General features: G+C 40.2%; 1 protein-coding gene across 1 annotated transcript in view; it reads left to right on the plus strand.

Moving 5' to 3' along the window:
• Positions 1–49: 49 nt before the first annotated feature.
• The window catches only part of loxl2a (lysyl oxidase-like 2a), a 34,152-nt gene continuing 9,330 nt past the window's right edge, over positions 50–24,871 (plus strand). The window contains exons 1-8 of the mRNA XM_069711661.1: positions 50–164; positions 3,173–3,487; positions 6,047–6,222; positions 14,685–14,893; positions 19,028–19,244; positions 20,687–20,870; positions 22,651–22,802; positions 22,890–23,057. Coding sequence (XP_069567762.1) covers positions 3,205–3,487; positions 6,047–6,222; positions 14,685–14,893; positions 19,028–19,244; positions 20,687–20,870; positions 22,651–22,802; positions 22,890–23,057 — 1,389 coding nt within the window. The 5' untranslated portion in view covers positions 50–164; positions 3,173–3,204. The remainder of the gene's footprint in view (positions 165–3,172; positions 3,488–6,046; positions 6,223–14,684; positions 14,894–19,027; positions 19,245–20,686; positions 20,871–22,650; positions 22,803–22,889; positions 23,058–24,871) is intronic.

The raw sequence follows: 24,871 nt of genomic DNA on the forward strand, positions 1-24,871 counted from the left end.
GGGACGGGAGCGCGCTGCCAGCTGTGAGGATAGCCCACCAAGCAGCCGGGAGAGTACTAAAGGGACAAAGAACCGCTGCTTCACATATCATCCTCTCCAACAGGTTGGAAACGTCAGAGCCTGGGTCTTGAAAAAGGTGTGCAGTCCGTTTTTCGCCTGTCAAAGTAAGTCCTTTCACTTTTTAGACACCTCTGGCTGTCCGACTGCTGACTGGATGTTGCTTCGCACGTGCATGAATGTGTAAAACTGTGACATTTTCTTTACGTGCCTTGTATGTACGACTTTACATTAAGCTACATTCACTTTTTGCTTTTTAATATTCATTTTATTTTATTTTGTTTCATATCCAATATTTGTTTCTGTTTTAGTGAGTCCACCAGAACATGTTGTACCATTAGCATAAAACGCATAGGCTCCCATTATTGGCTAATTTTGGTGTTGACAGTGGACTAACTTCTTGAAGAAGCTGCAGGTTTTTCTGACTTTCTAAACTTCCATAAGTTCTTTCTTTTTTGTACACTCACAGGGAATATTTGGATCTGTGTTGTCCAGGGCTTAACAGTCACTAGATGGCTGATTTGTCCTTTTCACTAATGCACAACACACAAAACACACGAGCCATAGCTTTGACTGAGAAAGCAATGAAATAAGCAGCCTATGTGGGATTTTCCAGTTGACTTGACAATGCTTGGCAATTCCTTTCATTGGCAAGCAGCTTTACCGTTTTTGCCTTATTGTTCCTACTGTATGTGACTCATTCTTGTTCAATGTTTTGTTCTCAACCGCTTGCAATGTTTCTACATGTACATCTTTGCTGAACATTGTACACACTCTTCTGAAGGACATGGGTGTCTCTCCTTGTTTTGTAAACAGTATTATCTAAAAATATATTTTTTTAAATTAAGAAGCGTAACTTTTCTTTTATATTAAAGTTGCAATATGTCTTGTAATAACACTTTGCACCTGAAGAGAAGTCAGTGAGTCGCTGTGGCGTCCAGGCAGTCTGCCCTCAGTCCGTCAGTACTGCACTTTGATCAAATTGTGCATTTAATAGTTCTGTTGCTAATTAAAGATATTGATTGTCAATTTTATGCAGCAAACAAACAGGGCGTAACAACCTTGTTTGGACAATTCATAAAATGGATCTTTAGCAGAGTTAATGACAACACAAATGGGACCAACAAACACTTAAAATGTCGTCGATATATGGTTCTGTTGTGCAACTCTTGCAACTATGATCTTGCTAAAAACAGAGATAAGTTATAACGTAAACTATAAACTGAAATTATCACAATTTCAACAAATTGAAACTACAGGCTGAAATGATCACAATTTCAAGAAATTGTGATCATTTCAGCCTGTAGTTTACGTTATAACTTATCTCTGTTTTTAGCAAGATCATAGTTGCAAGAGTTGCACAATAGAACCATATATCGACGACATTTTAAGTGTTTGTTGGTCCCATAAAATTGACACAGTTCGGTGGATCACTAGATGACAAGCTAATTGAGCAAGCCAAATACAACTATTCTAGCTGTTATAAATCGATGGTCAACAAACAGCTGCTGTCAGTAATGTTATGCAATGTTATAATGTTATCTATCTTTATAATCTATCTTTCCATAGCCAACGTTGGCATTAATAGTTGTGTCCAGCCTCGTGTAAACATTGTGAGATCAGCATTAAACTTTATTCCTTTACTCACTAAAAGGTGTCTTCAGCAGCTTAAAGTAATGCCAATGCTAACTCTGGTTTTACCAAGTTTCAGCCATTGTTGTTGTTTTGTTTTGTTTTGTTATATTCATCATAACAAGAGGATTTTTATTTTATTATTTTATCTTTTATTTTATTTTTATTTCTAATCCCTCTCATGTCGGACTGAGGGCAGACTGGGCGTACACTGACTCACGATCACCTCTTGTGGTGTGGGGTGGTATCACACGATAGGACAGGCCAGGAGTTGCTGGTAACTTCAACTTCAGTAGACATCCGTGTAACAATTAAAAACATCAACACTGTTATTCCTAAACATTCTGTTGTTCATTTTTTTTTAACATTTTAAAAGAAAGATCTGACATATTGTACCTTTAAAGGTGCCTTGAGTGCTGACTGGAGTGATGTTTCTTTGCTCACAGCTGCTCAGAAGTGCACTCTCAAGTCTAATGGTCACAGTGCTAATGCTTCACTCACTGCGTTAAATTAACGTCTGTGACACACTGAATGTTAAAAAACAAAACAAATTAAAGTGTCTCCTGCTGAACTCTTTCCTTTCATGGAAAAATGAACCAGATGTTTTACTCTAAGTGAATTCCCACACAGTTTCGCAATTTATTGACCGTGTACTCCAACCCTAAGTTTGTTTGGCTGTTGCTATGACGTCAACATGGAAAGCACCCTTCCCCTCCCCCCCCCCCGCACACACACACACACACACACACACACACACACACACACACACACACACACACACACACACACACACACACACACACACACACACACACACACACACACACACCAGAGGATGTGGAGGTCCTCTTACTTTCACTGTCTTCCTTCCCTCCCTTGACTTCAGGAACATTCCTCCCTTGGGACTTTTGGTTGTATCGTTGACACTTTCATGGTATGCCATGAAATATTGAGGTGGAGTCAACTTTCTCCTTGAACCTCCTTGCCTCTAGGATCAGCAGATAATGAGCAGGGCTGCATTCTCCCGACAGGAGCCCACATTTGCTGTCCATTAGGCTGCCAGAAAGACAGTGAGAGGAATCCTTGTCTCAGCAATTCAACCCTCCTTCTTGACCAAACCTTCCCAAATTCTCCATTTCTCTCTCTTAGTGGCGGTCAAATGTATTTGCTGTTTGCTCAATATACTGTAAAACTCTGGCGAATCCTGTTACAATACTTGTGGTTGAATAGAGACTACTGAAGGGCCTTTGGGCGCCTGATATGATTGCCAAACCTTACTGTGCACGGTTTCATGCTGACACTCCTCACATTATCGACAACGCACCACAAATGACTGTCTGTCTCTGCCTGTCTTCAGATAACATTCAGCCTTCAATTTAACTCTTTGGAACTGGAAAAAACTTTTAACCACTTTTACAAAAAAAAAAAAAAAAGTTTTATACTGTTGATGCTAACGTTGTTTTGTCTTTGTATCTCCCTTTAGATCGCTCATCGTTTCCCCCATCATTCTGCATCATGTTGCGCCCAGTTGCTATTCACTGTCTCCTGTCCACCTTGCTGTGTATGTGGGTGATGTGCGGCGCCCAGTCAGACTCTGGCAAGCCTGTAATCCAGCTACGTCTAGCGGGGGAGAAGCGGAAACACTACGAGGGCCGGGTGGAAGTTCTCTACAATGGAGAGTGGGGGACAGTGTGCGATGATGACTTCTCCAGCTCTGCTGCCCAAGTGGTGTGCAGAGAGATTGGCTTCATGGATGCAGAATCCTGGTCACCCTCAGCCAAGTATGGAAAAGGAGAAGGTAAGAAAAGTAGCAATGAGTTTATGAGAAGTGTCTGTTGGGACCTCAACTCAGTATTAACTAATCAAAAACCTCTAAAGTCCAGCCTGAAATCATGTTATTCAGCTGTTTAGAAACTGAGGTGTGGGTTATAGGGTGTTAATTTGAGCAATCCATCAGGCGCCCAACCGCATACACATCTCTCCATGCACTTGTATGTTCCATGGAAATCCCTGAATGAGGTCCAGGTTTCCTCCTGTCTGACTGCTGATACCTTCAGGCACTGGTTTCCCCATCAAAGGAGGACTGAGACTCTCCAATCAGTTCAGAGCATGGAAGTGGGGAAAAGATGGAAACACTGGGCGTGTAAACCAGACACACGCAGATGTAATCTCACCTCGCTTTTCTTTCTGTCGTGCGAGATTTCCTCGATTACTGATGAGATTCCCAACTCCCTAAATGTGATAGCTGCTGGTGGTGAATGTATGTTGGTAGCTGTAAGGGAGCCTTGGGTCCCTTGTTAAAGACATGTTTTACCACTGGGTCAGCCACAGTTCCCAATTAACTTCTCAAAGCATTACAGTCATTGTGGAATTTTTTTAATCACAATTGTGAAGTTATGCACTCCATGCATATACTATTTTATGAGAAGCAATAAACAAGCAGTTTGACATACAGCATACGTTTATGCTGGCTGTGCAAAAAAGTAACAGTTTGCACTTCCTTTATGTAGTAGTTTATGTTTAGGGATTAGGTTAGACTGTCCTTCAAATGTTCAACAGAAAGTTGTGAAGTTCCATGTTTTCATTATTAGTTGGGGAAGAAGATAAATGTTGATATAACATTAGCAGAAAAAGCTGATTTTTGTCACAAAATGTAAAGTTGCACAGTATGAAATGAAAAATTACCTTCCTAACATTTGTAGAAGGAGGAGTACAGTTCCTGCTTTCCTGGCAATCAGATTATAGGAGATTTAAGGGGGCTGAATGTGTGTGGATGGAAACTAGTTTTATCTGTGTTTTATAGTTGTTGATGGAGACACGTGGCTATAAAAGGGATTAAGAGGATTTTCCATTTCCCAATCAGGATGATTTATGCTCTGGTGAATTAAACCACCAAATGTTTTTAATTGAAGACATTACTATGTGACAAGTATAAGGACATCCGTTTTGGATGCAGAGGGTTTTTCCTGCAGGGATGTTAATCAGATCCCCAACTGCTGTTACACAACTATTATTTGCTATCTCAATGTGAAAAAAACTGAAAATGCAAAGGTTGGCCAGTGTTGGGCTACAAATTGCTCAATTACAAAATCCATTTTAGTCAGATCTCTTAAGGAGTTTGTTTGATTTGAATTTTTAATGTGGTTGCCAATAAAAGCTCAATTGTTGGCTCCATGTGGTTTGTGCTCTCTGCTCTTTTCAGTGGCTCGTTAAATCCCTGCAAGGCCTGCAAATGATAGTATTAACACAGCAATCCAGATTTATCACAACTGGCAATGCTGAGTACTTGTTTAGACAAAGATGTACTGAGCACATGCCTTTTTTCAGCACCAGAAAACTTGGCCCTTATGACAAAAAGTTTCCAGAGGCTTTCTGCAAACTACGTGACCGTACAACATGCAGTCACTTTGTTGGTATGATCAAGATGTTCCTCAGCAACATGTTGAGACTGCCTGAATGATTAACGGCCTTTTGGTAGTTTCCATGGCCACAGGTATGTGGTTTCCCTCACGGGTGACTCAGAACAGCCAGCTGGACAGCAGATGACTACATTTATTGGCCAGGTTATGATAGAACCCAAACACATCTCCAAGTGAGTAGTTTTACTGTCTCTGTGACGAGACTTCAGTGGAAATGCTGAATATGTCAAAAGGGTGTGACTCACAGCTTTAGCTATCAAAGTATGATGTTTGGGCCAATATTTTATTTGTATTATTTAGATGAAGTAATCCCTTATTAGGGAAGTTTAAAGGGAAGTGAGGATTTGCATGTAGCTCAGTGGAACTCCCGCAGTCCAATAAAGAAGCATTAAGTAATGGTTACAGAGAATGTCAAAATACAGCAATAAATTTGTGCTTCAAATAATGAATATTGTCATTTATATTGGTTTATTTATTTTATTGGTTCATTGGTTTAGTCGTCAATTATATTGTTTCATAATCAACTAATGATTGGGTCAAATACCCAAAATTAATCAATTTACTACCACATAAGACGAAATAAAGCAACAAAGAAGCTTTAATGATCACTCAAACATCAAAGCAGTTGCAGATAAATTTTCTGTTCATTGCTGAATCACTTAATTTACTCATAGTTTCAGTTCTGCAAAGGGAAAAAAAAAAAATCAAAATACATGACAAACCACAAAGAAAAAGAACAACAACAACAAAAATCCTATAAATGTATTGTAACTGCTGAATAAAACCTTCAGGCTGATTAGCTTCATCCTTTCAAAACTAGACTGAACAAAGTAACCAAAGAAAAATCTCAAAAGCATACAGTGTGTTACACAAGGAAATCTTCATTTACATCTGAACACATGTCCATTTGGTCATATCTTTTCCTCTTTCCATTCCAGGCCACATCTGGCTCGACAATGTGCACTGCACCGGTGCAGAGAGGAGCCTGGCTCAGTGTGAGTCCAACGGCTTTGGAGTGTCTGACTGCAAGCACTCAGAGGATGTCGGGGTGGTGTGCACCCAGAAGCGCATTCCAGGATTTAAGTTCATCCGGAATCAGGCAGACAGCAACGAGGTAGGTTCACATGGACACACTCGCAGTCAAAGGTTCACACTCATGGTGTAATAAATACGTGTATATGTGCATATAATCTCACACAAGTGTTAACAACAGGGTGGAATCGCTTGGTCATAGAATTACCAACACTGACCAACACATGCTTCAAGTACGCACACATAACCTGAACAGATGTTCTGTACAATAAAAAGAAGGAACAGAGGATAGGCTGAGAATGAAAGAAAAACCTTATCACCGTGCATTTCTCCGAAAGTCTCAAAGTGATTTATTTCCTTCAAATCCTTCCAGCTCTCCAGAAGTCTGAAACCGGGTTGGGCTCATCCTTCCAATAATATGTAAAGTGTCTGCTGGGAAACATGTCCCATCCCATAACAAGCTTGAACAGGAAGCCACTGAAACAAAAATGATGGTTATAAAAGGCAAAACAAAGTATGAAACTTTACTTCCTTGAAGGCATAATTTGTTTTTATAATGTGAAGTCACAGCTAATTGCTATGTAAGAAGTAGTTTGTACTGCATGCAACCCATTTTAATTTAGTGATGTGTACCTCTCCACTTGGTAAACAGTGTCATAACAAGGCAAAGTGAATAACAGCTTATTTGACCAGCTCCTGTATAAAAAAAACATACAACTAGTAATTATAGTACTGGCCCAGAGGAAAGGTAATCTCTGTGTCTGGATAAAATGAGTGTAGCAAGTCTCATCTATCGTAACATAATGCAAATGAAATGATCCCCGAGTTAGTCAGAATGGTGCATAATGTCATGCTGTCCGCGCCACCTTTCGAACTAATGACTTCGCCAGGCTCCTATTAATCTATCTCTGCCCACATCAGCCCCCCTCCTCCTCCTCCCTACGTGCAGTCTGGGAGATTGTGTAGCTGACTCAGAGGAGGGAGACCGTCCCGTCTGGCTGCAGAAAAACGCCTCTGTACCGATGGAAAGTCAGTGTGGGCCTGTGAACGTGACAGCAGAAAGGGGAGGGGGGAGAAAACAAGATGGAGGCATTCCTTCAACTTGTCTGAAGGCAAGTTGTTGAACGACATAGAGGGTTTTCCTCTCAAAACCATATGGATTTAGATGAAGCAACATTTGTTTGGCAGAGGCAGATTAGAAGAGAGTTCAGCACTTTGTGACGGCATTCATACCAGACTTTTTTGTTTGTTCATGGGAGGCGTAGATTTGGCTGCATCACCAGAACAGTCACTGTTTTTTTACTGGATTCAGTTAAGATAACACGCCTGAGGAGAGCATCTGAAATCCTCTTTTATCTTTCCAGTGGCTGGTTCAGTCCTGGGAACGGAGGACCAGGAGAGAGGAGAAATTGAAATGATTATTTTGGTCTGCTGAACGTTATTCGCAACACTCAGATTTTTGTAGGTTATGTATGAAAGCAGCACCCGCTTGTTCTCTATAATTGTCCTGTGTATTTAGGATATCTGGGGGGTTACTGCAGTTCTGTCCTCCACCCCGTAAATATTTCCTTGGTCTGGCCGAAGTCTTTAAAGTCATAGGGGAGAGGAATAGGAAAAGGGTGTTGCTACACCTCTTTAACTATGCTTGAACTGACATCGCCAATGGGCAGCACTGTTCCTGTAATCTGTTTATTCACAGCATGAATTGACATTCTGTGCTCAATCCGGAAAGTTCACACTCCCAACTGTGTGCACTAAAAGGGTGACGCAGTGGGTATTTTTCATTACTATGAAAATTTGTATTACCACCAATTTCTGCTTGTAAGTTTGAAAGAAGCAGTGTAGTGGCATGTAGCAGTGAGGTTGCAGATTGCAACCAACCGCTCGCATCATCCGTCCCTACCAAGGGTGTTCGAGAATTTACAGTGGCTGCCAAACTTGTGGAAAACACGAAAGTCTGTCTAAAGTTTGGTTTGTCCCTTCTGGGCTACTGCAAAAACATGTCGGTGCAACATGGTGGAGGAGGATCTGATCCCTAAGTAGATATCTAGGGCTCATTCTAAGGTAATTAAAAGGCACCAATTCTTAGTTTCAGGTGATTAAACTCTAATAAAAAACATGATTATGAATATAATTAATCAATTTCTGCCACTAGATCCCACTAAACTCTTCTCACTGACCCTTTACTAGTGCATGTCAGGGTGAATGTACTGTTCACAAAGTTGCCTCAAATGATTATTTTGGTTGTGTGAGGGTTACATCCTGAGACTGTTTTACGGTATCTGGGAATGTGAAGAGCACACCATAATAGCTCCATCTGGCAAGATCAGATTTAACCACAAATAATAGTCTACTGAAAATATCAGTCTGTTATTAATAAAAACAGCATGTGTTGCTGGATTTGAATTCTTGCAGATTCAGTCAAAGACAACCTATGAGGTTAATGAGGGCATTTACAGAATATCAAGTAATTCTGCTGAAAAACCTCTGACCCTCCCAACTGCTTCTTCTTGGAAGTAACGTCAATTTTTAACACGGTCTGCTGACCTCTGGAGACAAAAGATTCGTGTCTCGCCGGTACAAATGGTCTCGGCTGGTAATGCAACACTCTTGAAACAACAAACGAACGTGCATTCCTGTGTGACTGAATCATGGTCTTGCATATTGTTAGATATTTTACCATGCAGCATCTAATGCCCCCCACTGGTCCAACAACAGGTCCTGGAGTCTGATTTATTGGGCACAATACCCCACCACAGTCACGTTAGTATTATCATGTGCAGGAGATGGTTAATGTCCTTCTGAGTAGGGGGTAACATTTGTCATCAGAACTAGACACAACAATGGCAGGGAATTTTGTTTATCTCACGTTTGTACAGATGATTTAATCAGCTCTGCCATGGTCACTTGTTCATGTGGGAACAGCAAACCTCAGCGCATGATGTATCTTTTGAGGATAATTACAGGTGGTAAGGTTTGATAGGAGTTATTTCAGGATGTTCTTCGCCCTGTGTTTTCCACACAGTTATGCGAACTGCACAACGATTCCACACGTGCACAGCACGTGTGGAATCGTTGTGCAATGCAGCAGATTGTGTTCCCTGCCAAAGAGAACAATCCAACAGGAAGTGTTACTCACATGAGCTGGAATCCCTTTTATTTGTACTTCGATTGCTCACAAACCAGCACAAGTGAAGAAAATAAACAAATTTCAGATAGAAAATTACAGAAACTCCACATGATTATAAACAGATGACGAGTTTAGCTGAGTTGATCTTCGGACGTGAGAGGAAATCTTCTTTCTGAAGGGATACAAAAAAATTGAGCAGCTGCAGTGGACCACCAGACCATTAACCTCGTTAACTTCAGCCAAACACTTACATCTAGAGTCAGCACTCAGACACAGACTGACACACGGGTTGTTATAACAGACTGCAGCCGCTGAAAGCCTTTTGATTCTTTACACATCTGAACGGGGCCGAGTTTGTGCTTGTCAATCAGGTGTGACGGTTTCTGCTTACAAGAATTTCAAAGCCTCACATTCTCTATACAACAAAAAGGAAACCTGAGCCAAAGTAAGATCTGCCTTCAGCGTGATGTTTGCAAGGGGCTCACGAGGAGGAGAGTGATCGAGGGGAGAAAGGGTTGATGCATGTCAGGAGGCTGAGGCCAGTTTCTCTCTTGAAGACAGAGTAGCAGATAGATTCACCACATGTTCAGCAGCTGTGGCCTCAGCTCTCCTTTGGGTTGCAGAGAGCCCAACTTCTGACTTTTATGATTCACACTTTTTCTTTATGATTTAACATCTGTGCAGCTTGATGACTCATTAAATGTGAATTATTGGATGTGAGCTGTAAATCGACATCATGGCTGAAGTATCAATATTACACAACTTAAACTGTCCAAACACAAGTATCCATCAGTCACCCAAAATATTGTCAGTGTCACTATGCAGTAACCATTTCAATGTTTGTATAGGAGCAGCATAAATTAAATTTCCCAAACCACAAGTTTAGCTACTGTATTATATATTTATGTATATCTCTGTACTGGACATGTTGACTGAAACGAACAGTTTGACATTTTGGGAGACATGTGTATTCGCTCTCTTGTTAGGATTCGGATTAAAAGATCAAAGATCAGTAATAGTAATAGTCCTCATTTTTGTTACATGAAGCTACAGATAGGAAATGGTTGGTTTAGCAAAACTCGGCTTAAAACATCTACTTGGCAATCTCAAAGGTGGTAAAATCTGCATATCAGCACCTGTAAAATGTATGGTCATTTCTTGACTAACAGCAGTGAGCTGGTCACCTGGCTAACTCATGCTTAAAGGTAGCCTACTGTACCTGCATTTTGACAGGAAATGTTCGAGAGTCTGAATCACAAATTGGTGACTAAAACAAATGAGATACCAATTGTAAATTGGGGGACCTTAGTCTCTATGCTAAGCAAACCAGCTGATGGCTGTAGCTACATTTTTACAGTTATTTATTTGACATGGCTACATGCTGTGACACAGAGAGTCTCATCTGACTGTCAAATACAGCAAACGAGCATAGTTCCCAAAATGTCAAACTGCTCCTTTAATTACATAGGCAGCAGTTTGCCTGGGGCCTAGTTAGTAGAAATGGGGTTTCCACTGATTATATGCTGGAGTTTTAAATTATCTACATCTACTACATCCAACACAGCCAGTTGTGCTTTAGCCAGGTAAGTCCAGTCTGAGATGAGTTGTGCGCCTTTTTCTTTACACTGCCACTATGGGAGCATTACAGTCTAATAGATATTCCAGATGCACACACACACACACACACACACACACACACACACACACACACACACACACACACACACACACACACACACACACACACACACACACACACACACACACACACTGCCTCTGTCAGTCCGGCAGACTGGGAGGCAGAGAGTCGGGTGGGGCAGATGTGAAAGTCATTTCAAAGAGCCTTGCTGTTCTCTTGCTGTCCATCTGGCGTGATTAGCATTTATACTTGCCATGTACCGTAAGGAGGAGCGGGTGTGGGTGGGGGGGTGACTGATGCACGTGCAGATAAACGTGCAGCAGGGCTTGAGGCTGAATAAAGTGGAAGAAATGCACAGTAGTGGAAGCATTAGTCAGACACTGGCTAGACCACAGCCTCATGTTCACACATCTACATTGTGACGGCGACCCAGTCAGAAAAACAAATCGGCTCTCCAGTTGGAAATAGTTCAGTAATGGTCAAAGCTCACTTTACAGACTCTCATTGAAAGAAGAATGTTTTTCATTTCTTTTATTTTTTCAGTCGCCACTCACAAATAAGAACAAAAAAAAATGTACGAAATTATTTTGGGGAAAAAAGCAGTAGAATGAATAAATATGATAAAATATAAATAAATAGGGAGTTGTAACTGGTAAGATGAGGTAACACCGTAGAAATGTCCAGTAAAGCGTTAACCTCAGTATGACCTGTGGGAAAGAAGCCTACACTCATTACTAATGAGTTCTTAAGGCTGATCTGTTTGCCAAAATGGCCAAAAGACTCGCTGATCCACGAGATCCATTTATCTACACTTCAAGGAAAATGTTGACACTTTGGGAAATATACTTTGTTTTCTTAAGTGAAACGTTTAGGACACATGTATGTACCTACTGCCAGCTGCCTATTATCTTAGCTTAGCTTAGTTTAGCTTAGCTTGGCTAAGCACTGAAAATGGGCAGAATCATCTAAATCTAAAGTTTAAAATCCACCTAGCAGCACCTCTAAATCTCATCGATTAGCATGTCATATCCTGTTTGTTAAATGCATACCATTGCTTTTGGTTACAGTCTTTGAAGCTAAGCTAATTTATGCTAAGCTCTTCATATTTAGCATGCAGGTATGACCGTGGTATCAATCTTCTCATCTAACTCTCAGCAGTAAAGTGAAAACTATTCCTTTCTTGTATTTCTGTACTTCCTGGTTTCATAAATTGATATTAGGGTTTTTAGTCGTGTAATGTGAAACAGTTTATCATGTGTCCATGTTCATTGCTCTGTAGCTGAATTTTTTTTTTTTATGCATTTCCCCACAGAAATTGCTATGATGTGACTGATGTAGAGTTGGGCTTCAGCCAAGCAGGCTTATGCTGAGTTTATGTCTGGTGGTCAGGATTTCGGGGGGTGGAGCACGCCTGGACTGATCCCAGCTGTGCATATCTGTCCACTTCTCTTCAGTCTCACACATTCAGACAGCCAGTTTCCTTCATCTGAGCCAAATGCAACACTGGTCAGACCCATCTCAGTGCCCCATTTTTCACTCATACTCGTCTGGTATTTTAATCTTCACTTTTTTTTCTTTGATTTAATTTTCTTTAGTTTTCTGTCGGGTACATTCACCTAACAGTCATCTTCTTTCTCGTTCCTTTTCTTTTGTTATATGTTATAAATTAGCTTCATGTTTTTTTAATTTTCTATTATCATAATAGATAATCTCTACATTATTCTTGTTTTGCTTTTACATTAAAGCAAAGAAAGTCAAAACACTGAGATAGGCACCAGCTCCCTGATCATGATCACATCTCCTGGCTTTCCCTATCCTGTCAGGCAACAACGGAAAATACTCTGTCATGCTCTAGCCAGCAGGAATCTCCTCATGAAAGAGTGGTTTTTACCCCCTTTAACTGCTGCGGTCAGTAGGCCAGGGTCACTGTTGGAACAGTCTTAGTCAAAGCTCCTCCTGTGCTGAAGTCTTGAGTGTTGAGACCCTGTAGCCTTGAACATTCCCTCAGGCTGACGCCATCTCAGGAAACCACCCTGTGTGCAAACATTTAATATTCCGGGAGACATGCCTGAATGTTTTTTTTTTCTCACTGTTAAATAAACTAGCTGTTCCAAAATTACCGATATCAGCATTTTGCTGATCTTTGCAGCTCAGAGCTTGAGCTCTTTTTGGCACCCACACTACAACCTCACACCCTGCCAGGAACTACCAGTGGCAGCATTTGGCTCATGCAGGAGAATGAACAATGTTGTTACGTAGCTGTTTTCCCATAAAGCCATGCCTTCTGGATTTAGGGCTCTTCAGGACACATGATGCTAATTGAGAGCATCAGTGACCCTCAGTCCAATCAGCTGGGTTTATAGCCCTTTGTAATAATCTGTGGACCACCCATTGACACTCTCCAACCTGAAACACTTGCTCACTGCATCTTCTGTCTTCCACCTCTGTTTAACATCTCAATCTACACAATTTCATGGATCATTTTTTTATTCTTTTTTAACTTCTTCTATCACTGCTTCACCTTTCTGGTAATCGCCGACATCTAAGACGCTAGGTGTGAAGCCTTTAAACAGACATTTGGCCTTGATTCCTTCCACACATCCCCACAGGGAGAAGATTTGTGTTTCTCCTTTTCTGCTGTTTTTTTTTTTTTCAGCTTCTTTGCGCACTGCGTTTAATTTTTTTTTTTTTATCTTAACATCCAAATCATCTATGCAATATTCCCTTACAGTACTTTACTTTTTCCAAAACAATGCCAGCTAGTTATGACAGAACTCTCATGTATGTTGTTTACAAACTACCTGCCGGCCCTTAAATCTCAGCTCTAAACCCTGATGACCCAAAGAAGACAGAGAGAAAATTCCAGATATTTATTTGATCTGCTGAGACCTCTCTGCAACACTTAACAAGTTTAAACAAAATTTCAACTTCACGTTTTTCAGCTTGACTTGTTTTTTTCAAGCACATGAAAAATGTTGAGTTCCTGCAAGACCACAGCACAATTATTTATTCTTTCTTTAACAGTTTTACGTTCACACGCAATACAGTTTTCCTTTATGACTCAGGCTGTATTGTATTTACATTATATCAAGTGGAAGAATACATGTGAACTCAGTGTATATACAAAATCAACTGCATCATGTAAATAACATTTGAGATTATGTTCACCAATTACATAAGACTATTTATAAAGCAATGACACTGAGTCAGTGTAGTTCATAGAAGTAATGTCACATTTCAAGTTTCACACTCTAACACGTGACTCAGGGAGAAAGAGTCCATATGCGCCAAATACCCAGAACGAGTCTAAGGGGGAATTTAATGGCATTAAATACAATCCGTTTCTATATATTATACATAAAACTACAAGTGTAACCTTAAAGGAAAAGAAAGGAGGGGGTCACCAAATCTGATTATTCATCCTCTGGGGAAAATGCATATGTGTTGCAAAAACTAATGTCAATTCATTTAATAATTGTAGATATATTTTAGTCTCGATAATAGTAGTGAATTCTGCACTAATAAAGCATGTTTGCAAAGATAAAATAAATGTATGGAAACTTTAGTCATTGTTGTGTAGCTGTGGTCAAATCTTTGGCCAGTGTTTAACTGATGCCATCATCTGGAGGTGTATCCAACAGTGAGGCATCCTATAGGATAAAACTGCAGTTTTAAAACTGATTATAAATCAGTTGTCTGTATATTGAACATTGTCTGTATATTTTCTGCTATCTGGAGAAGAGTGGTCAACCGTTTCCTCTGTTGTGTTTGTCAGAGTCTGACTGTGCAGGTGGAGGAGGTAAGGATCAGAGCCACGTACTCTCACAGGAAAAGGATTCCCATCACTGAGGGCTTTCTGGAGGTGAAAGATGGAGGCAAGTGGAGACAGATCTGCAACGAGGGGTGGACGGAGATGAACAGCAGGGTCATCTGTGGCATGCATGGTTTTCCCGGGGAGAAACGCTTCAATAGCCGACCCTACAAGTGAGTACTGGTGCCAGGGCCACAGCGTTTAAACGAGGACAGTTTGATGTAATGAAAGGCTTCGCAAACTGTTAACTTACTTAAATACAGCTTAGGTTATAGGAATATAGCAGGGCTACATATATGAATCCTTTTATTCATGCCCGTGTAAAAAATATGAAAAAAAAAAAATCATCTCTTGAGGGACACCACATGATTCAAACACTTTTATGTTAAAAATATTTCTGGGAGGTACCCATTTGGCTTTTTTTGAAATGCTGTGTTGAGCCATGTAGGAATGTTCAGCCCATACTAAACTGATGTGAGGACCCATTACATAACCAAGTTTGTTTACTCTGGTAATCACTCACCCCTTCATCCATTTTCCACACTGAGATTAAACAGGCTCCGGCCTGTAAATTCTTGACAAAAAGCCAAATCCTGCCAAAGGAAGTTTTAGCAGATGAAGGATGAGCTTTGCTGGGAAACGACTGAGTGCACTTCGCTGTGAAACAGTGGCTCTTCTGACTCTATGTAATTGTTTTCCTCCCAGCAGCAGTTTTAACATGCTGCTTTTCATAAGTGTCTAATACAATGCTGCGCAGCTGTTTTGTAGAGCACTTTGCATCTGAACCTTTTTATGTGCTGAACTAAAGTTCAAAATCAAACAGATGCTCACAGCACATGAGAAAACAATCACATGAGCAGATCTTACTACCAGCCAGCGTTGGACTCTGATATCTTCTAAAGCATCTCAGAACCACAGGATAAAAACTCTGAAATCAAAACCTTACAGACTTAAAAATAGATTTATTTACAAGTCCTGTTTAATCCGTGGGATGTGTAATGATCCATATCTGCACCTGGATCTTCACATACATTTTTCTGGCTTTTTGTAGTGATGTCTGTGATATGGTAAGAATAAGGCAAAGAAGACAAATGTTTTTATTTTGAAAGCTTTGGTAGACATGATCACATCTGATTTAATGTTAATCTTACATATGGATGCATTTTAACTAAAGGAAATACAAGGCACATCAAATCAGCACTTAACTTTGGTTATCACTTAAGATCACAAAGCTTGTGTGGTTTCAAACCGTGTGATCCTGCTGTGGTCTCATATGTTTTGCTGTTTCAAGAGGTGAAAGAGCACATTTAATCTTTTTATTTTTTTTTTTTACCTGAGCAACAAAGGGCAGATCTGTTCACCAAACATGCCAATATCAATCCAACAAAAATGAAAAGCCTGAAGCTAAATTTGGCATCAGACCACAAATTGTTGCTGTATTCAAACCAACTTGGAGCAACATAACCACAACCTGTGAAAAAGCTGTAATAACTAAAAGGCTGTAAATGTAGCTCCTGCTGGTTTCATTACATGGTCTGCTTCTTCCAAGCCTCGGACCCGCTTCAAGGGCCACTGTTGTTGGGCTTCCTCTGTGACCTTTAGTCGATGACTCCCATTCAAGTATGGGGGCATGGAAGTGTTATGGTTTTCTCAGAATAATACTCCCTTTGTGCTTCCCAGTATTTGGATGAGCACTGATGAATTCCTCAATCTCGAAAAAAAAAATTCCCACATCAAATAAAACAGCTCCTTATGATTTTAGTAGAGTGAGAAAGAATGGTAAAATATTTTATGTGCTCTTTTACATGAGAATACTCACAACTACAGTGGTGTGAAAAAGCGTTTGCCCCCTTCCTGATTTCCAATTTTTTTTTGCATGTCTGTCACACTTAAATGTTTCAGATCAGCAAACAAATTTAAATATTAGTCAAAGATAACACAAGTAAACACAAAATGCAGTTTTTAAATGAAGGTTTTTATTATTAAGGGAGAAAAAAATCCAAACCCACATGGCCCTGTGTGAAAAAGTGTTTGTCCCCTCCTGTTAAAACATAACTTAACTGTGGTTTATCACACCTGAGTTCAATCTCTAGCCACACCCAGGCCCGATTACTGACACACCTGTTCTCAATCAAGAAATCACTTAAATAGGACCTGCCTGATAAAGTGAAGTAGACCAAAAGATCCTCAAAAGCTGGACATCATGCCGAGATCCAAAGAAATTCAGGAACAAATGAGAAAGAAAGTAATTGAGATATATCAGTCTGGAAAAGGTTATAAAGCCATTTCTAAGCTTTGGGACTCCAGCGAACCACAGTGAGAGCCATTATCCACAAATGGAGAAAACATGGAACAGTGGTGAACCTTCCAAGAGCGCAGCGACGACTCATCCGAGAGGTCACAAAAGACCCCACAACAACATCCAAAGAACTGCAGGCCTCACTTGCCTCAGTTAAGGTCAGTGTTCATGACTCCACCATAAGAAAGAGACTGGGCAAAAATGGCTGCATGGCAGAGTTCCAAGACCAAAACCACCGCTGAGCAAAAAGAACATTAAGGCTCGTCTCATTTTTGCCAGAAAACATCTTGATGATCCCCAAGACTTTTGGGAAAATACTCTGTGGACTGACGAGACAAAAGTTGAACTTTTTGGAAGGTGTGTGTCCCATTACATCTGGCGTAAAAGTAGCACCGCATTTCAGAAAATGAACATCATACCAACAGTAAAATATGGTGGTGGTAGTGTGATGGTCTGGGGCTGTTTTGCTGCTTCAGGACCTGGAAGACTTGCTGTGATAAATGGAACCATATTGTCTACCAAAAAAGATCCTGAAGGAGAATGTCTGGCCATCTGTTCGTGACCTCAAGCTGAAGCCAACTTGGGTTCTGCAGCAGCACAATGATCCAAAACACACCAGCAAGTCCACCTCTGAATGGCTGAAGAAAAACAAAATGAAGACTTTGGAGTGGCCTAGTCAAAGTCCTGACCTGAATCCTATTGAGGTGCTGTGGCATGACCTTAAAAAGGCGGTTACTGCTCGAAAACCCTCCAATGTGGCTGAATTACAACAACGATGAGTCGGCCAAAATTCCTCCACAGCGCTGTAAAAGACTCATTGCAAGTTATCGCAAACGCTTGATTGCAGTTGTTGCTGCTAAGGGTGGCCCAACCAGTTATTAGGTTTAGGGGGCAAACACTTTTTCACACAGGGCCATGTGGGTTTGGATTTTTTTTTTTCTCCCTTAATAATAAAAACCTTCATTTAAAAACTGCATTTTGTGTTTACTTGTGTTATCTTTGACTAATATTTAAATTTGTTTGATGATCTGAAACATTTAAGTGTGACAAACGTGCAAAAAAATAAGAAATCAGGAAGGGGACAAACTTTTTCGCACCACTGTATTTTCCAAAACTAATTCTCTTTAGTTCATCTTTTTTTAAACATCTTTTTCACTCCTAAAATTTGCTTTGTGGTATTTACATCTATGCATTACCACTGTTTGGCAACTCAGTTGGTAACAGACTGTTTTGACAACTCTTTCAATGAGTGCTCAGTGTCAAAGCCTCTCACCAGCTCTTGAACACACCAAGTGACATTTATACATACAATTTTTGAGACCGTGACGACCAGCTCAAACTCTTTGTAGTTATTTCCTGTTTTATTTTGTAATCACTAGCCTCCTGTGTTCATATTTGTTTTACTTCCTGTCTTTGTGTTTATTGTGCTCACCTGTGTCTCGTTAGCCAATCAGGCCTCTGTGTGTATAAAGTCCAGCCTCTTCCCCATTCACACAGATTCATAGTACCTGTTAGTGGAGCCTTTCAGCCATTCCTGTCACCAGTTTATGGTCCTCATGCATGACTATGTTCTTGAGGTTTTTGTTGTTCTTTTGCCTGCTTCACACATGTGTCGTTTGCTGCACTGGCTGTTTATGACCTTTGGCATGCTCATGAAGACTTTGAACTTAACCTGCTTCCCTGTGTAATCCCTGCATGAGTCAATTCCCTTCTTCTAAAATTTATAGAGCAACAGCATTGCCAAGCAGTGGTGACATAAAATAACAAAAACCTAATATTACAACGTATGTTAGGCACAATAGATACAATTTTTTGAAGCAAGTTTCACATCTGTACCTTTTTGCATGAGGTAATACTGATGGGTACCTGAAAGCTTGGAAAAAATGCTGACACTTATCATTCATTAACCTGAAAAACAATCCCTATGGTTTGTACCTTTGCAGAATTAACATAAAAAGTACACAATATAATTTGTAATAGTTTGTATTATTGTATTTTTCCTTCTCAGATTGCTGGCCAAGCGTCGTAAGAAGAACTACTGGGGTTTCTCCATCAACTGCACAGGCAACGAGGCTGACCTTTCTGACTGCAAACTGGGCCGAGAGATCGAGCTGAGGGGCAACAGCACTTGTGGGCAAGGCATGCCTGTTGTGGTCAGCTGTGTGCCCGGACGGGCGTTTGCGCCGAGCGTCAGCACCGGATTCAGGAAGGCCTACAGGGTGGAGGTTGGTCAGATTACACACACTTGGTAAATGGTCTGTACTTATATAGCGCTTTATCACCTTTCAGTCTCAAAGCGCTTTAACATAGTTTTCCCATTCACACACTAATGAGACAGATCACCATGCAAGGTGCTGCCATCAGGAGCACATTCACACACTGATGGTACACCATCGGGAGCAACTTAGTGTCTTGCTCAAGGACACTTGGGCATGTGGACAGGAGGAGCTGGAGATTGAACCACCAACCATCCGATTAGTGTGCAACCCACTCTACCACAGCCTCCCACTTGGCTGCACAGTGAATCAGTGGTCATCTCTTTTGCATCACAGCAGGAAATCCAGGGTGTGAAACTCAGCTCTTATCCTTTATGTATGAAAGTTGTGACCAAAAGGGATCTTTGTTTTAACCCTGCTGTCTAATGGCAGTCCTTATTATTATATACTGTATGTAAAAATTCAGAATGTATTCCTGAGTGGACTTCATACAAGAGTGGAGCGTTTGAGGTCATCACTTGAATCAGATTTTGGTGATTTTAGAGTGAGCAGAATCAGATGTATGGAAAATCTGAGTGTGTCTAATAGAGGACAAACAGGCATGCATTTTGTTAAGTGTAATCCCTTCTGGAGGCCTGAGGCTTTCCAAAGCCGAAAACAATCATCAGATATAACACCACATGGCTCATATCAGGGTTTGCGATTAAAACTAGACACAATGCAGATGTTTGTGCTTCTTCTGACATCGATACAGTTAATTTATTATTAATCCTGAAGAAAGACATAAATGTCTAATCCAGAATCTGTTTTCTTTATAAATACAGTATGTTGATAATCCATTACATTGCATATTAAGAAGCGTAAACATTTCTATGTAAGTAGAGAGTTCAGTATGCATATTATATTTCATACTATAATCAATTATTGACATGAGTACACCAGTGGATTAAACCATTTCCTGTTTAGTACTGGAAACATTTGAATGGATGAACACTAAACATTTGTCAGGGTTGCAATTAAATCAGTATTTCTTTTTGGACCAAGGTGACACTTTTTCCTCTCTTAACTACAAAAACGGTGACCCTTGGTAATTATTTCACTGTAAACATTGAGCTGATGTTTTGTTTATGTGTGGTGCAGCTTTATTTTGAGTAGTGCATTGTTTAAGCTCTTATTTAGTGAGATAAAATTAGGTTTAGTGCAGACTAATAATGTTGTATCACTGGCTCATTAAGTTGTTAAAGAAATCCCCTTAGACAATATGCATGAACAACATGTGGATGACAGTGTTTCTAACCTAAGAATGTTGTCAAAAGTTAATCTTTCCTTTAAATTATTTCTTTAGCGTTCAGCTTTTGAGATTTTTCTAAATCCTGTAGCATTTAACAATATTCTTTCATTCTCTATAATATTTCCACTAATTTCTGTTCTTTGGTGTGCTGTTTCCATAGCAACCATTGGTACGTCTGAAAGGTGGAGCTATGATAGGTGAGGGCCGAGTGGAGGTGCTGAGGAACGGAGAGTGGGGAACAGTGTGTGACGACAACTGGAACATCCAAGCTGCCACCGTGGTGTGTCGAGAGCTCGGGTTTGGCAGCGCCAAAGAGGCCCTGACTGGCGCCCGACTCGGACAAGGTACCTACAGATTTGTCACTCTGTATCATTGCACTACATATGGAGTCTGAAGTGTGTTGGAAAAGAATAATGTTGGGGGGAAAAGAGCTGAAGGTTAAAAAGACGTTTTGTAATATAAGTCTTATTTGTAATGTACTAATTTATATATTTATTTTAATTTAGGAGCAACTTATTACTTGATTTTAGCTTGAACTCACCCAATTCATAAATTTTGAAAATACATTTAAAATTTTAATATATCCAAAAAGGGGATTTTCTGTTAAATTACTCTGTAGACACAGAAAATAATTAAGCTAGTCTGAAAAACTGGGCTTGGCCAAAATTGCAATACAGAATACGTTTCAAGTAAAAATTTCTTCATTGAATAGTTCTGTACATACCAAATTTTTTCATAACTAAATTTAATCAATCTTTTCCAAAAATGCTTATTTGTGTATTAAAAGAAAATCAGAGATTGTTGTCAGATTTTTTTAAACAGGGCCTCAGAAGTTTTGGTGTTGGTCAGGCTCACCGCTCTCACCCATACTGTAACAGGTTCTCTGCACATTTTGTTGAACTTAACTGTTCACAGGTTGTTTTTTTTTTTTACCTTTGATGACATTTCACAGTTAGAGTACTATCATTCAACAAAAGTTCAAACACAACTTCAAGCAGAACTCATTCCCAGCTGTGAAAATGAAAGGTGTGGACTGAAACCAGAGACATCTACCTACACCTTATCTTTGGTGTATGTATCACCTGTTTTTGTCTCCGTTCAATCAGTCTAGACCTAAAGTCAGCACATGAAGGCATTAGGGATGTATGGAGTAGCACATTAGTGTTTGTACATTGACCCAAAACCTGATTCTGTGAAATGCAATATACCGAGGCTTTATGGGAATCATATGTTCTCTGGAACAGTTGTCTATTCCTCTGCCTTATTCTCACAGCTAAACAGAAAAGCGCACAAAATGTTCCAGTAAAAACAGCTTTTATGGGTTTCAGAAGAGGAATTCTTTGTTGGACAGTTGACAAGGTTATTTGAAGGAATTCTTTATGAGCTGGCCACAGTATCCAAAAATGGTGCCACACACAGTGAAGTGGACTAAACAAGAAAATATTCCTAAGTAAATATTCCTTTATTTGTATTGAAGATATGTAATTTGTCCTCCTTATTCAGAACAATTGACAAATTTATGATTGTTATTTATATCTTGTTCACCCTTTGTCAGATTATAATGCTGATAGAAACATGAATTATTTCTTTCTCTTGACCCGCAGCAGTTTTCTGTCATCCGTATTTCATCTGTATTTATTCGATCTTTGATAGTCATCTGTCAGATCTGGACTCAATCTATGTTGCTCCACTGTCTCCCTGTCCGTCACCAGAGACATTCCTGCTCAGTCACATGGGAAGAAAATCAGCATCAAGTTAGCATGCTATTGTGGAAACCTCACCACACAGAGAGAGAATTTAATTTTTTTTATGGGCCTTAAGTGTCTCATTTTCATTTGACATAGCTGACTGCTTGTTTCCTTTGCAGGGTAATTCTAGGAAATGCAGATCTGTCTTTGGATGGGCTTGTTGTTCTAACAAAACACTCGGGCATGCGAGGCTACTGCTGTTTCAGTCATGGCAGGGCTAAAAAAAAAATCAACGTATAACCTGAGGATCAAATTTCTTCTTTCCAGATTATTCCCTGTGATGTACATGATGTTAACCCTCCAGATGCGAGTTCAGTCATAAATTCAACAGAATCATAGTTACATATTTTATTATATGTCTGCTGTGTGCCTGCAGGAATCGGGCCGGTCCACATGAACGAGGTGGGGTGCTCTGGATTTGAAAAGTCTCTGACTGAGTGCTTCTTTAATCGTGAAGCTCTGGGTTGCAGCCATGAGGAAGATGCAGCTGTCAGGTGTAATGTCCCTGCTATGGGCTTCCACAATCGAGTGAGTAATTCCATCTGCCATACAAAAAACAAAACAAAATGTATTTGTAAAGCACTGGAGGGGAAATCTTCATATCCCTCTCCTTAGCTTCGGTTAAGTGGCGGCCGTAACCCCTATGAGGGCCGTGTGGAGGTGCTGGCAGAGAGGAACGGCTCTCTGGTGTGGGGCACAGTGTGCAGCGACAGCTGGGGGACCATGGAGGCCATGGTGGTGTGCAGACAGCTGGGCTTGGGCTTTGCCAGCCATGCTTTTCAGGTAAGGAAATAGATGTTTCCCTTAAAGCCTACTCGGATGAAATATTTTTTAAGATGAGAGTATTTTTACAGCACAGACTTTCAGCATAAAGAAAGTGGTTTGGACTCTGTGCTCTGACATAACATTAGCAAGCCAAAAGGATGTATTTATTCTTTCATTGATATACTTGTATATAAATCAATAACCCTTTGAAATGAAAATGTATTATTTACTTTTTGTATTTTTGCATATTACTTCAATTTAGATGGAAAACCATAAATTTGTTCTTCAAGTCACTAGTCTCTGGCCTCTGGGAACACAACTTAGTTTGTATTTGCTAACATGCCCAGTGTGACTCAGTGTTTCCATTATTCTTGTTTTGGGGTTTTATTTTGTAGAGTTTCATTGTTGTCAGAACCACAGTGTTGAAGCACATACAATACAATGAACACAAAAATGACTAAGTTAAAACAGATTTAAAAGTAAAACTGATAAGATTTTGAATAAATACACACAACAACAGTAGAAGTAGCCAGTTTCCAAAAGGTAGAATGGGGTCTGTCTGCACCTCAGGCACAGCAACTTCTGCTGCTATGTCAGCTTTATTTTCCCTTATATTACAGTGCCACTTTGATAAATCTAGTTTTATTAGTAGTTTAGAAAGTGTTCAGGATGTTTTACAGACAGGAGGAACAGGAGATGATATGAAAGTTACAGCCACGTGAGATGTGGATGAGATTAAATCAGCCTGGCAGTTCTTTCCAGTTTGATGTGTGTGTGTGCTTCAGTGGACTCCATTAACTCTCACTCTAACAAGCTTGAGTTTTATTGATCCCAGAAGGCAAAACAAAGATGCCACTTGCTTAGTAACATCAAAAACACAGTCAGCACAGGTTCGGTGGTGGTAAGCACAAATGTGCTCAGCTCCTCAGCAGGAGTGAAGGGAAAGGTTTGACTCCATGTTTGAAGTTTAGTGGACACTCCACCAGTAAACCACATGGCATGACCTGTCAGCATCACAGCTCTGCCCCGCTTACATTTCCCTCTTGCTTTTTAAAGAAGAGCCCAGCTCCCTTTCATGAGGTGAGACGTCTTCACTAAAGAACCCTCTTGTGTTCTTTTTATTTTTCTATTTTAAGGGATTTGGTGTTTATGGATGATATAGGTGTGGAAAGTATGCGTGTGAATCATGAGGAGGTGTGCTGATAACAGCAGGGGATTTTATGAATGGAACTTGGACTGGATCGGATTAAAGAGTCCCTTTCTGTGCCAAGTTAAATAATCAGGTCAAGGTATCCTAATAACATCTCTCTTTACATCGAGTAAATTGTCATTACATAAGTTGTCATGTAAGAGTAATAAATGCCTGGTCTCTGTTATCACGGAGCTGACTGTCTGACTTTTAAATACTTCTCCAGGCAAACCTGACCGCCAGATGGAACAAATGACACCAAGCTTAAACTATACTGCTGTACATCTGTCCTTCTCCTCAGCCCACCAGCAAGTCCTCCCACATCCATATCCCCTCAGCTCAATTTCTTTCTCATGACTTCTTTAGAAGATGATGGAAAGTATGAGTTTCCTTCACGGATGGTTTCCCTGTGGTCTGCAAAATGCTGTAATAAGGCTGAGTCAGGACTGTGAGGACAACGGAGCACCTCTTGCTGTGTGATTACACCCTTAGACACATGTCTAAGGGTGTAACACATCAAACACATGTTTGCTTCTGTATGCTGCTGTAGCGAAAAAATGTCCCCTCGGGGATTAATAAAGTACATACCTACCTACCTACCTACCTACCTAGATGCAGGACAACTGCCATGTCTGCAAATGAA

This window comes from Brachyistius frenatus, unplaced genomic scaffold (assembly GCF_029030835.1).
Source record: "Brachyistius frenatus isolate BFR_SWC_R1_liver_20210118 unplaced genomic scaffold, ASM2903083v1 Contig_4, whole genome shotgun sequence".
Taxonomy (NCBI): domain Eukaryota; kingdom Metazoa; phylum Chordata; class Actinopteri; family Embiotocidae; genus Brachyistius; species Brachyistius frenatus.